This window comes from Diachasma alloeum, unplaced genomic scaffold, assembly GCF_001412515.2.
Source record: "Diachasma alloeum isolate Michigan unplaced genomic scaffold, Dall2.0 Dall_scaffold_00363, whole genome shotgun sequence".
Lineage (NCBI taxonomy): Eukaryota > Metazoa > Arthropoda > Insecta > Hymenoptera > Braconidae > Diachasma > Diachasma alloeum.
The window spans coordinates 147,087-159,450 of record NW_021680502.1 but is presented as its reverse complement, the minus strand read 5'-3'; the positions used below and the strand labels follow the sequence as shown (position 1 = coordinate 159,450).

General features: G+C 37.5%; 2 protein-coding genes across 2 annotated transcripts in view; one reads left to right on the top strand and one right to left on the bottom strand.

The window, feature by feature from the left end:
- The first annotated feature begins 1,736 nt into the window (after positions 1-1,736).
- LOC107041363 lies at positions 1,737-4,339 on the top strand. Its single transcript, XM_015261880.2, has 5 exons — positions 1,737-1,978; positions 2,056-2,262; positions 2,358-2,726; positions 2,800-3,067; positions 3,958-4,339. Exons 1-5 carry the CDS (start codon positions 1,905-1,907, stop codon positions 4,309-4,311), a joined length of 1,272 nt encoding a protein of 423 aa, XP_015117366.1. The 5' UTR covers positions 1,737-1,904; the 3' UTR covers positions 4,312-4,339.
- The window catches only part of LOC107041364 (zinc finger HIT domain-containing protein 2), a 54,474-nt gene continuing 44,470 nt past the window's right edge, over positions 2,361-12,364 (bottom strand). The window contains exon 5 of the mRNA XM_015261883.2: positions 2,361-2,710. Coding sequence (XP_015117369.1) covers positions 2,675-2,710 — 36 coding nt within the window. The 3' untranslated portion in view covers positions 2,361-2,674. The remainder of the gene's footprint in view (positions 2,711-12,364) is intronic.

The window sequence follows — 12,364 nt, the reverse complement described above, 5'->3', positions numbered from 1 at the left end:
AAGATCTAGTTGTATAGAAATTCAAATAAATGATCCTCTTTCGCTCAAGACTTCATAATTCCTTCTCTCCCTCTCCTTTATGATCAACTAATTTACAAATTAAGACAATAAGAAGTTGTATGAACGAAAATGGGATAATCAAGCGGATGAGTGAATGCAAAGGAGGTTTCATGTTGGATTTAAGATTGGGAACGCATCCCTGTTATCGACTGTTTCCATGGTAATAGATGAAAATTTCTTTACCCACAGAGACGGCCTCTCGATTAGTTCATGCGCGCCACCGCTATGAAACTCTGATCGAACAGTTCCCATAAGCCTGAGCAATCTCCCCTATTATCTCTGATTAAGCTAACGAGTTGTAGTTTACCTAATGTGACCAACCTTTGGGGCGTAAAATACCTAGTATTATACATGTTACGTCCCAATCATTTCAACGATGTAACTAGTGGGACACTAGCGCCAATTCAAAAATTAAGCGCCAGGTTTGAGTGCGGGAACGTTGGCCGCCAAAGCTCTGATGAGCACTCCATCGAGATTCAATTTAATAGTTGACAGGATTATTTATGTGGAGCAGGTTGATAGACGAAATAACGTGGACACTGATGATTTAGGGAGCACTGAACACACTTTATTTTAATAAAGTCAAGACTTTAAACGATCAAAGTATAAACTCAATAAAACACTTGTGGACTTGAAGATTGAAGAGAGAAGCAGCAAGCAGAAGGCTTGTGTAGGAACTGAACTATCCTAAACTAAAACTTCCAAGGGTTGGGTCCAACAACCCCCACTAATCTAAGAGTTGCGCACGCAAACTAGGCCCTGAGGAAAGGGAAAAGAGAAAACGGAGAAGCGGAAAAGGAGAAAAGGGGAGTATTTTGCGTCGCAGGTTTTCCTCTTGGAGGGACTCTAGGCCCTCAACCAGGGGAACACAATGAACAAAAGGCACCACACGTGTTGCGCACGTGAGGCCGTAAAACTGTTGATACAAACAGAACTCGAGATCGTGACGAGTGAGGACCGTAACTGTCCAATAAATTCGACCCTAAATTTGACACCTAGAAAAAGTGTTTACTCCACGAGAATTTGGAGAGCTATAAAATATTCTAACAAATCGCAGACCCAAACACTCGAGTCTAAAATTCCATCAACAGTTTATTCTCGCTTAAAAGTTATTGCTTTCCCTTGTTCATTGTACTATTCTCCCTCAATTCTCAACTCCGGATTACGTCTAATAATTTGAATTATTCAAACCTGATTGGAATTTCGCGGACTTAATCAAACGATCTATAGCGCTAGAGTCAATGTCGGGACATCACATACATGTGTATACTAAAGACCGTATGAGAATGGTCCTGACTGGGTACCCCCACTCTTTCGAGTTCAGGCATGCGTTGATGTCCCCCACCACTCAAACCTGAGACCACTCTCATAAGGTCCTCAGTATATTATACATCGAGTAACAGACGTAGAGTATTAACATGCCAAAACCTCGAGTGTAATATACATGGTATTTTACGTGTAAAATACTGGGTATTTTACTGCATATATTTTACATGCCCAACCCTGCCTATAATCTCTGTTATATACCTAGAGCCAAAGAGGATTTAGTCAATCCTCTTTGCCTAAACGGCCGCAAGACAACTTAGTCAGTGCCACAAAAAATCATCTCATCATCATCATCTCTATGCCTAGAGCGCTCGTTCGACTCCCCGAGCTTACGGAAATTCGGAGAGAGATAGCCTGCGTAGCGGTCCACTCTCTCTCTGTCTGTCTGTAGAAAGCGGAGTGGGAGAGCAGAAGGTAATGTAGAGGGGGGAAATATTGAACATGGAGGTACGCATGGTTGTCTGATGACAACAAACGTTCGTTGAGTCGTAAAGTCAGTGGCAATCAAAGTGAGGAAAATGGTTCGAGTGTGTTGTGTCTGTGGGGTCCAACAGTCGAAGTCGATTCCTAATCCGAATCGTATGTTTCATCGGTAAAAAAATTTCATAACATTACGTTGTTCATGTTTTAGATCTTTTCAATATCACTAAACATGACTTTGTCCTACAGCTTGCCTAAAAATCCAGAAACACGGAACAAGTGGTTACAAATATTAGGGAAAGGGAACGTGAAAGAACTTGCTGTTTGTAGTAATCACTTTCTACCGAAGGATTACCGCCCATTATGTGACAAATCTTTATTGCAATCTTATGCTGTTCCACGGCTTAATGTTGCTAGTGTGGCTACGTGTGGCTCTTTGCCTGAGAGTCAAAATGTGTAGGTGACAAATAACTATTTCCAATTCTCAATTACGATTTATTATCGAAATGACAATCGAGTCTATCACTAATGAATTTGTGTATTCTATTCAGGCATTCAGAAAATTTCGTGAATGAGGTGGAGTCGTCGCAATTGCATGAAAATACGATGGTTGGGGTCGAATCACCAACAATAATCCGTACTCCTAGCTCTCCTCCGGCACAGTTAATCGAAACTTCTTGTCTTCCCTCTGAACAAGCTGTTACATGTTGTAGTGCTTCGCGTGGACAATCGATTTCAATTTCTAGTCCTCCTGACCAATCGATTTTACCTTCGAGTCCCCCCTCTGAACCCTTTAACCCAACTCGTAGTTCGCCTCCTGAACAATCCACGCCAACCCCTAGCTCTTCTCCTGAATCGTTGTCAACCCCTAGTCCTCCTCCTGGGAAATCAGCTGTTCCAAGAACTGAAGTTTTGAAAAGGTAAACATTCAAAGTAACATCATTTTAAAAATATGAAAATTTATTATAATTCCATGTTAACATTTCTACTTAGGAAAAGAGGTACAAACAACGATGAATTCGATATGCCACCCAAAAAGCGGGTGAATTTGAAGGAATTTGGCATATTCCGGAGTGGAGAATTCAAGGAAGAAGCAAGTTGGAGGAAATTCATGAGATGCATTAGAGGATTGAAAGGAAAAATTGAAGTATTAAGTCGTAGGAATGAACGCTTGGTTTCAAAAATTGAAACGTACAAACATGTTATTGACGAATTAAAGAGGATAGACTTGCTGACGGATTCAGCTGCGGTTATTTTGAATGTAAGATAAAATACTAATTATTGAGATACACGAATTTCCTCATGAATTATATGAATATTTACCATTCAGGAGTGAAATGGTAAAGGCTGATTAGTTGATGTGGCTCCAGACTGAGTTTTTGACCAATATCTCTAAATCGAAGAGAAGTAAGGGAATCTTTGTCATCACCTTTTTCGATAGAAAAGCCAATAACTTTCTCAGGTTTAGAGATATGTATTGAACAAGCAACTGTGGAAGACGTCGACTTATCACCCTTTATAATTTTACGACTGAATTACATATGTACAGTATTTGATGATATATTCAAGATTATATTTACAATATTTATAATTTTATCTATTTTACATTATAACGAATATTACAAGTTTATTCCTCGTGATTTCTTGTCAGTAGAATAACCAGCAAATTGTTTTTTAAATAGGCTTATCTGATTTTTTTGGATAGATTTAATTATACATATATATATATATGTATATTTAAAACGTTGAATTTAAGCATTATACTGATGATGGTTTAGTTATACTTTAATACATGCGATAAACGAAACTTATTGTATGCATCGAACTAGAACAGTAGTAACGCACTTGTCGATAACTTTTATTTTCGGTGCATGTGTTAAAATTGTTAACCTCACATTCGTCGAAAATAAAATTTATCCACTAATACATTAATGTACTTTCATATGAAGAATCATAATGCAATTGAATTCTCGCTTCTATACCCATTTTTGTGAATGATACACTATTTTATTCTCAATGTACGCTGTTTGGCCCATTGTATTTTAAATTTTCATAAGTTGAAATTCATTGCATTCTATTTACGTAATAAAATGCTTTTCAGACGAAAATTTTATTTGTTTTTTTTTCTTTTTCTCTTTTTGTTTCCTACAGAAAACCTGGTCTGATACAGTTCTAGAGTTGATACAGGCAATATTATTTGGGAAAAAGCATGAATTCCCACCAGAATTGAAGGAATTTGCTTGCACATTACACTTCTATCCCCCATCTGCATATGAATATGCTAGACAAACCCTCATGAAAGTATTCTCACATGAGAGCACCATAAGGAGATGGATGCATTCCATTAATTTCGAACCAGGGATTTCGACTGAGGTACTGAACTCCATTCAAGAGTTATGTCAGAATGCTGAGGCGGAAGGAAAGAAGATTTATTTTTCATTGACGTTCGATGAGATGGCTATTAGGAAAAATGTTGAAGTGGACAGTCAGGGAAAAATCACGTGATATGTAGACGTTGACAACAGGACCGAGGATTCGGGAGATGATAAAAAAACCTCCAACGCGCTTGTGTTCGTGCTAGTAGGGATCAATCGCTACTTCAAGACTGTAATTGCGTATTATCTCATCGACACATTGACAGGAGATGAGAAAAGTAATATTCTAAAAGATATTTTATACGCGGCTCATGAGCGTGGGATTCAAATTTGTAATATCACTTTTGATGGTTTGTCCGCCAACGCGGCGATGGTGCACAAGCTCGGTGGCCAAATCAATCGTCTTGATGATCTAAAAAATTACATTATCGATCCTTGGTCTCTGAATTATGTCTTCATCACGATTGATTCCGCTCATGCATCGAAGCTCACGAGGAATACGTTGGCAACAAAAGGAGTTTTTACTGACCCCAATGGTAGGAAGATTAAATGGAAATTTTTAAGGAAACTTGCGGAACTCCAAGAAGCCGAAGGATTCCATTTGGCCATCAAATTGCGTCGTCGACATATCGATTTCGAGAATGAAAAAATGAAAGTTCGATTAGCTGTACAAACTTTGAGTTTCAGGGTTGCTGTTGCTCTACAGACATGTGAAGTAGATTACGAATTATCAGACTTTGAGGGGGCCACACCAACAGCAGATTTTTGTCAAAAAATTAATGATGTTTTCGACTTGCTTCATTCAAGAAATTTTTTAATAAAAGCGAAGACACAACAACCAGTCACTGTTGACAACTTGAGTGAAACAAAATTACGAGTGGAGGAATTAAATAATTATATCCACACACGAAATTCCAGAGGATTTTTGGGATTAATTGTTTCGATGAGAAGTCTTGTGCAGCTAGCTGAGAAATTATTCCAAGAAAGATATCTGACATTCTTATTGAGCTATAATCTCTCTCAAGACAATATCGAAACACTGTTTGCTTGTATTCGCCGCTTCAATGGTTGCAATAATAACCCAACCGTCAGACAACTCGTAGCTGCTTTGAAGAAACTATTGACCCATGTGAATTGTAATGTCATTCTAAATGCCAATTGTATCGCACAAGACGATACTGTTATTCTGAAATTGACGCCAAAAGTGTAGTCTCAAATAGAACAACCTCGAGATAAAGGCTTTCTTTGGGATTTTGAACATGATTACGCAGTACCATCCCTGGAGATATATGGAACACGTTACATCTACAGTATAGCGCAGATGTGTGTAGATGTGCATTTTTGGGCCTAAAAAGTATGAAAATGATCGAAATAAAGTGGAATAATGATTGGGAAGTTAATTATCAGAAGATTAGTGTCAGTTATCACTCATTAATTGAGTTTTTTTGATGAATTTGAAGAAATTACTGCTACCCGGACAGCCAAAATCCGCATTACTGTCGAGCCACTGTCAACAGGGACTATCGATCCTCTGTCCTGTCACTGTCGACAGCAACAGAGTAGAAAGGTCGACAGTACATCGACAGCAGTAAGTGGATTAATTTGAAGGGTCGAGGGTTTATGGAGGTTCGGGAGACCCCTATTATGAGCATGGGTCAACGGCTTGGAGGCGGTGGCAAGCCCTATTTTTCAAAATCCATGGTAGATGGCCCTAACATGAATTTCGATCGTGTTCAGATGAACCAGTAGATGGCAGTGGTTTTATAAGATTCGAGGTCGACTGAATCCGTTCTCTGGATTTTTGAAGAGAAACGATAAAATTCAATCCCTTATTGTTTTGGCATGCATCTAGCAAAGATTCTATTCAAATATTAAGAGTCTCGTAAGAATTTGATTTTATGACTTGTCTTTTACTCAAATTTTTTGAATGGAATATTTTGAAAGCGTTTAGAACAATTACAGAATGAAACTTTTTGGATATTCATCATTATTGCGTCCGAACGGGAAGCATTGTAATCGACCGATTTTCACATTCTCTAATTTTGATTGGAAACGATGTAGAATGGTCTGAAACGTAAAAATACGAAGTTTGGGCACCATGTCTGTATGTGAACACCTCCAGGGCCAGATGTCCTTTATGAAAAGTGAAAGAATAGTGGGGTAAAATAATTCAAAAAAATCTGAAATTTTGCACGATTATAGGTCTTCCTAAGGACTAACTCTGTGCACGATTTCAGCTCGATCGGTCCAACCGTTTTTGAGAAAAAGCAATTTGTTTGTGAATCGTTTTTCGCGAATCTCTCCAAAACTAGTAGACCAATTTCAATTTGTCTTTTTTCAAAATACTCGTCTCAATGTCCTCTATCTAGATCAATCAAAACATATATAGCCGTCCATACTAAGTTTTCGAGATATTCCCGATTTTCTGTTTTTTCATGAAAAACCTTGTACGCACTCTAGCCTTTGCAAAAATTGGAATATCAACTTGAAATTTGGAAAGAATCTTCCCCTTGTGATAGGGAAGACTGGTATTGAAGATGAGCTCAATCGGCCTAGTAGTTTCGGAGATATTCAACTTTTCCTGAAAACCTATTATGGGCTATGTCTCAAAAACTACGCAACCGATTTCAATGTGTATTTTTTTCAAAATACTCGTCCCAGTATCCTCTATCTAGATCAATTAAAACGTATGCACGCTCTAGCCTTCGCAAAAATTGGAATATCAACTTGAAATTTGGAAAGAATCTTCCCCTTGTGATAGGGAAGATTGGTATTGAAGATGGACTCAATCGGCCCAGTAGTTTCGGAGATGTACAACTTTTCCTGAAAACCTATTATGGGCTATGTCTCAAAAACTACGCAACCGATTTCAATGTGTATTTTTTTCTAAATACTCGTCCCAATGTCCTCTATCTAGATCAATCAAAACGTATGTGTGCTCTAGCCTGTGTAAAAATACAAATATCATTATCATTAACTTGAAATTTGGACAGACGTTTCCTCTCGTGACAATGAAAGTTCGTATTGAAAATGGGTTCGAGTTTCGTTCCTTCCTTTATTATTATCATGTGTTCTTCCACAGGTAATTTTGTTAGGACAGGTGAGATATCAATTTGTAGAGATACCAGCGGTATTTCGTATGTATACAGCCGATTCAAATCATGATTTTACTATTTACTATTATCTATTCTGGCGTTTGTTTTTTCTCGTCATTTTCTCTCTTCATTCCCTCCGTGTTTTCCAGTTCCCATTTCTTCTTTTGCTCTGCTGCGTTCTTCAATCTTTTACCCTTTTCTTCTGCTGCTTGCTCTTCACTTTTTCTTTTTCCGTCCATTACTATTCCTTGACTTTTTCGGACTAACTCATCTGATTTTTGAAGAGCATCTCGTTTTCGGTCTCTCTGTTCTTCGATGCAATTGGTCTCGAAAACATACATTCTTGAATAACGGGTTTTCAGAATGTCTCTACTTTCATTGAAATACCATAACACTTTTCTAAAAGCGTTAATTGTGGAGATCTGAAAAATTGTAATTTTTTGAAATTTCAATTTCTTTCGTTGAGTCTCCATGACTTTTGAACTGATCTCCCATTTTCGAAGTCCAATAATTCGTGATCCAATTTTTCAATTACAAATTATAGGCCGTAATTTGTAATTCGATTTTCCAATTACAAATTACGATTTTTGATTTGTAATCCAATTTTCGAAATTCAAATTACGAGCCGTAATTTTCAATTAATTTTTTAAATCATCAATTAGAACTTCTCATCTCTAATTCAATTCCCAAGTAACAAATTATGACTCGATTTTCAATTTGGCGATTTGAATTATGATTATCTTTTTGATTTGTAATTGGTGGATTTCAATTAGGGCTTCTTATTTTAATTTAGAAATCGTCAATTTCAATCACGAATTATTATTTCAATTGTTAATTCGTTACTTTCAATGACAAATTATGATTCTAATTTGTAATCCGTCAATTTGAAATACACACTATTGAAACACACTATTCTAAGATTGATCAGAAAAATTTTGTTGTGAAATTTTAAAAACAAGAAAAAAATTGCCGATAAGAGAAAATCTAACAGTGAAATAATTCGAAATTTTGTGTTTATTCCCGATCTGACGAGAAAAAAAAAGATCAAATATTACATATTTCCAAGTTGCTTTATTCATAGCGATCTGATGATCTCCATTTTTAAGGTGATTGCTACGAATCCGTTTGGAAGTATTCTACTAATGGAATTGGTAGAAATAAAAAGAAAGAAAACAACTAACGAAAAAAGTAATGGTCAAATGTCTCCTGCCGAATAGGCTCGGCCAACTGCTTGTTTATATAATCATTTAACCAAGCAGTAATAATAACAACAGTGATTACGTAATTATAAATACTATTGGTAATAATGATAGAATTGCAATATTTACACGATGAGATTCTAAGTAATAATTGCTGATCTTAGTTTTGAGGCTTTCGCGGTCATGATTAATGACATTATTGGCTTCCAGATGGATGCCGCGTTCGGTTTCAGCATACATGGCTACCCTTCTTATCCTTAAAAATCCTAGCAGTCCTTAATACAACATGTGAATCAAACCGTGAACTAAAACCGCGAATTAAATCCGTCAATCAGTCGATGAATCGACCGCCTACCACCCACTCGCGACTAATGAAATGACCACCCACTCGCAGGGGTACCTTTCGTGAACAGACCTTTCCTACAGCGTTGGACTAAAAAATCCGCGAATTAAAACCGCGGATTAAATCCGCGAATTAAACCGCGAATTAATCGATTAATCAGCCGCCTACCATCCACTCGCGGGATACCTTCAGGCAGACCCTTCTGACCCTCTCCAAAATGGGTTGGGCCAGATACGGCCTCACACATCTAATGTCTTACATTTTCGATCTTAATCGCTTCATCAATTTTACATTGTCAACCGATCTTTCATCTTAGCGAACTTGAACGTACCTACAGATTTTTAAATCAGGCCCGTTTTCAATTTTAAAGTTCCGATCTCAAAATTAAAGATCGGAACGGGACTCATGAACGATCTTAACGTTCCACCAGCATTCCTGAAGCGCGCGATGAGCGAATAACTCATCGGCTTCTCGTAAGAATAGAGGCAAATATCACTACAGGCGGCGTTATCAGGGGTTCAGCGTCACGAGTTCCATATCCGTAACATGTGGAAAATTTTGGCCGAGCGGAAGAAAATTCTTTTTTTCTACTCAATCTTAATCGATAGACAACTTTTAGCACCACAATAGTGAACTAGAAGAGTTACTTGAGGCATATAAAAAAATTTTAGCCAAATATTTTTACATTTAGTGTATATTTCTTATGAAGTGAAAATTTTTGTGAGTGAATCGCTCTTAGCGCGCCTACTGACGGGTTAAATTCCGTAAGATTGTGTGTTAAGATCGGAAATTGGTCTGATTTCAAGACCGTTGATCGGATTTCCTGTCTCAAGTCTTAGTTTCAGACCGTTCGTAAGACCGGAGTTTTTACAGTGTTTTTACAGACCATTTTTCCATTTACACCACATAATTAACTGATTCAAAGGACATATGGATAGATAAATCTGTTCATGTGCGTTAAGGATGTATTCACCCTTTTCGCCAAAATTCACGTTTTTTTTAATTTTTCTGGCAAATTGTTGATTGGATTGACGTGAAAAAATATACCGTTTTTGCGTTTTATCATTACTTAATGACTCACGAAATTTCATAATCGTGCAATCATTTTTCTGCGTTTTTTCTAACACTTTTCGGAAATTCACAAAACTTTAGAAAAAATGCAGGAAAACGATTGCACTACCGCGAAATTTCGTGAGTCAGTCAATAACAATAAAACGCAAATCGGTATATTATTTCGCGTCAATCCGATTAATAATTTACCAGAAAAATGAAAAAAACGTAAAATAAATGTCCATATATCACATGGGACGAAGCCCTTTCTAGAATGATCCCATTCGTGCGACGTGAGTTTAAACCTAGGACGTTATCTTAATAATGTTTCTTTTTCTCAATTTACTTAGAAATACATGAATGTGTGGTGAGAGGGTATGAAAAAAAAATCAGTCAATATTTACTTTCTATTTTATCAACTGTTGCTCCTGTTTTGCTGATAAATTAGCAATAGGCTTCCGAATAGGTTTGAATATGATACTCACTTCTTACCTGCATTTCTGGACTTTATTTCTGACCTACACGTTTCACCCTCATAAAACGGAATTTCAACTGTCATAAACCATAGCCGTGACCAGTATGTTCCTTATTTGCGCCCCTCGGGACCATCATCTTTAGATTCGACACTTGTGAACCTTGGTTTTACCCCTCACGACATATGGTCTTGTAACCCTCACTAGAAGGGTCAAAATGAAGTCCGAATAACGGTCAGAAATGGTGAAAAAGAGTCAAAACAAGGATCTGGATAGATCGGGGTAAGTGTCAGAAATGGCAGAGTAAGGTTCAGAAATCGTCATAATGAGGCTGATATGGAGACCTTAGGGAGTTCGTATGGAGATGATATGGGTATCACATGATGGCGATTTGGAGGACATACGGCGCTTATATTAAGGTCATATGGAGGTCAGATAGGGGTAATATGGAGTTCTAGTCCATATACTGTGACAGGTCTGGTATACATTTTTAGGTCCATTGAATTTTATCATTGGACTTTGTTTTTGGGGTCTCTGAACACGAATGTGTAAACTATTTTTTCGCGGTGTGGTCAGTTTTGTTTATTTATAACAATTTAATTGTTCATAACGCGATTTCGTGGAAACGATTGGAGTTAGGTGAAAAAGTTTCAAAGAAAAAATGTTCCTTGTCTAAAATTAAGTACATTTTGTTTTTTATTTTTATTCCTATCTCTCATAGTTATCGAGTTTTCACCTCTGAAAGCATAACGAAATCATTTGATGGAAACGAAGAAAAACATTCCAAATTGCCATCCAACGTGATATGAAATCCAAGTTATCTCGGTCAATTTTTCGATTCGTCAAACTTTGAAGGGACGCATATACAGATATATGATCTAAAAACATCATAGCCAAACACCAGATGCAAAAATTAATCATCCTGACATAAAAAAAGAAAATTTCTAATTGGACGAATACAATGCTTCCATTCGGAAGTGACAATTGGTTAGTAGGACTGCGCCATTGGGATACAAAGGGAGAGATGTATACAGACGCACTCTCTCACACGCGTTACTGCCGTCTTCGCACTCATGCGCGAGTGCGAGATATAAGACTGTTTTATACCAATTGCAAATTAATCTGTACCGTATTTTCCCAAAATTTCGATATTTTTCGTAATTTGAATTGCCCAGGCATACTCCAAGAACAATAGATTTCAAACTTACGTAGACCGATTTTGCAATTGATGGGCGTATTATCGATTCTCGTGTTAAAGCTGTGAGATAGTTGAGACACGAAATCAAGACTCACGAGATTTAGGGATCAAAATTGAAAGTGAGGCTGAGGAAGATCGGAATCGAATCTAATAAAAACGGTGTCACCTAAGGATAAAAAATAATGGTCAGAATAAGGTTCAGAGAGTCAGAATGAGGTTCAGACATCAGAGTCAGAGGTCTCTCATGATACTTATTGGAGTAGAGATATGTATTTGAAAGTAATTTACTGATGTATTTGCAAAAGTTATTATATCAAGTTATAAAGAAAAAGTACGCATGTAATAATGATAATATTTCTTCAAGATTTGTGGGACACCCATTCTTTCACATTTTTGTCGGTGAGACATTTCTTGAAAAATTATTTTCTCTGCTCCGGCTCCATGGGTCCAGAATCAGGATAATCTGGATCAACTTCCTTCGTATTTCGATGAACTATTTTGAGGTTCTCCCCTTCTCTCATAATTCTTAATACGTAGTTTCTGAATCGGAGACCTCTAGGCTGGCAAAAATCCTTGGAACAAACAAGACTCCATATCTAGGGAGCCTACAGGCACCAGATGGCAGCCACACGGAAACCATGGGAGAGACTCTGAAACTCCTAATGAACACCCACTTTCCAGGCTTCATACAGGCCCAGGAGAGAGATAAAGCAACAATGCAAAATCAGAGGGATGTCTACGAAACCCATGATTGGGCATTGGCAAATAAAGTAGTGCAGCCCTGGGGGGTCAAGTGGGCCATCAAAACCTTTGAACCCTTCAAGG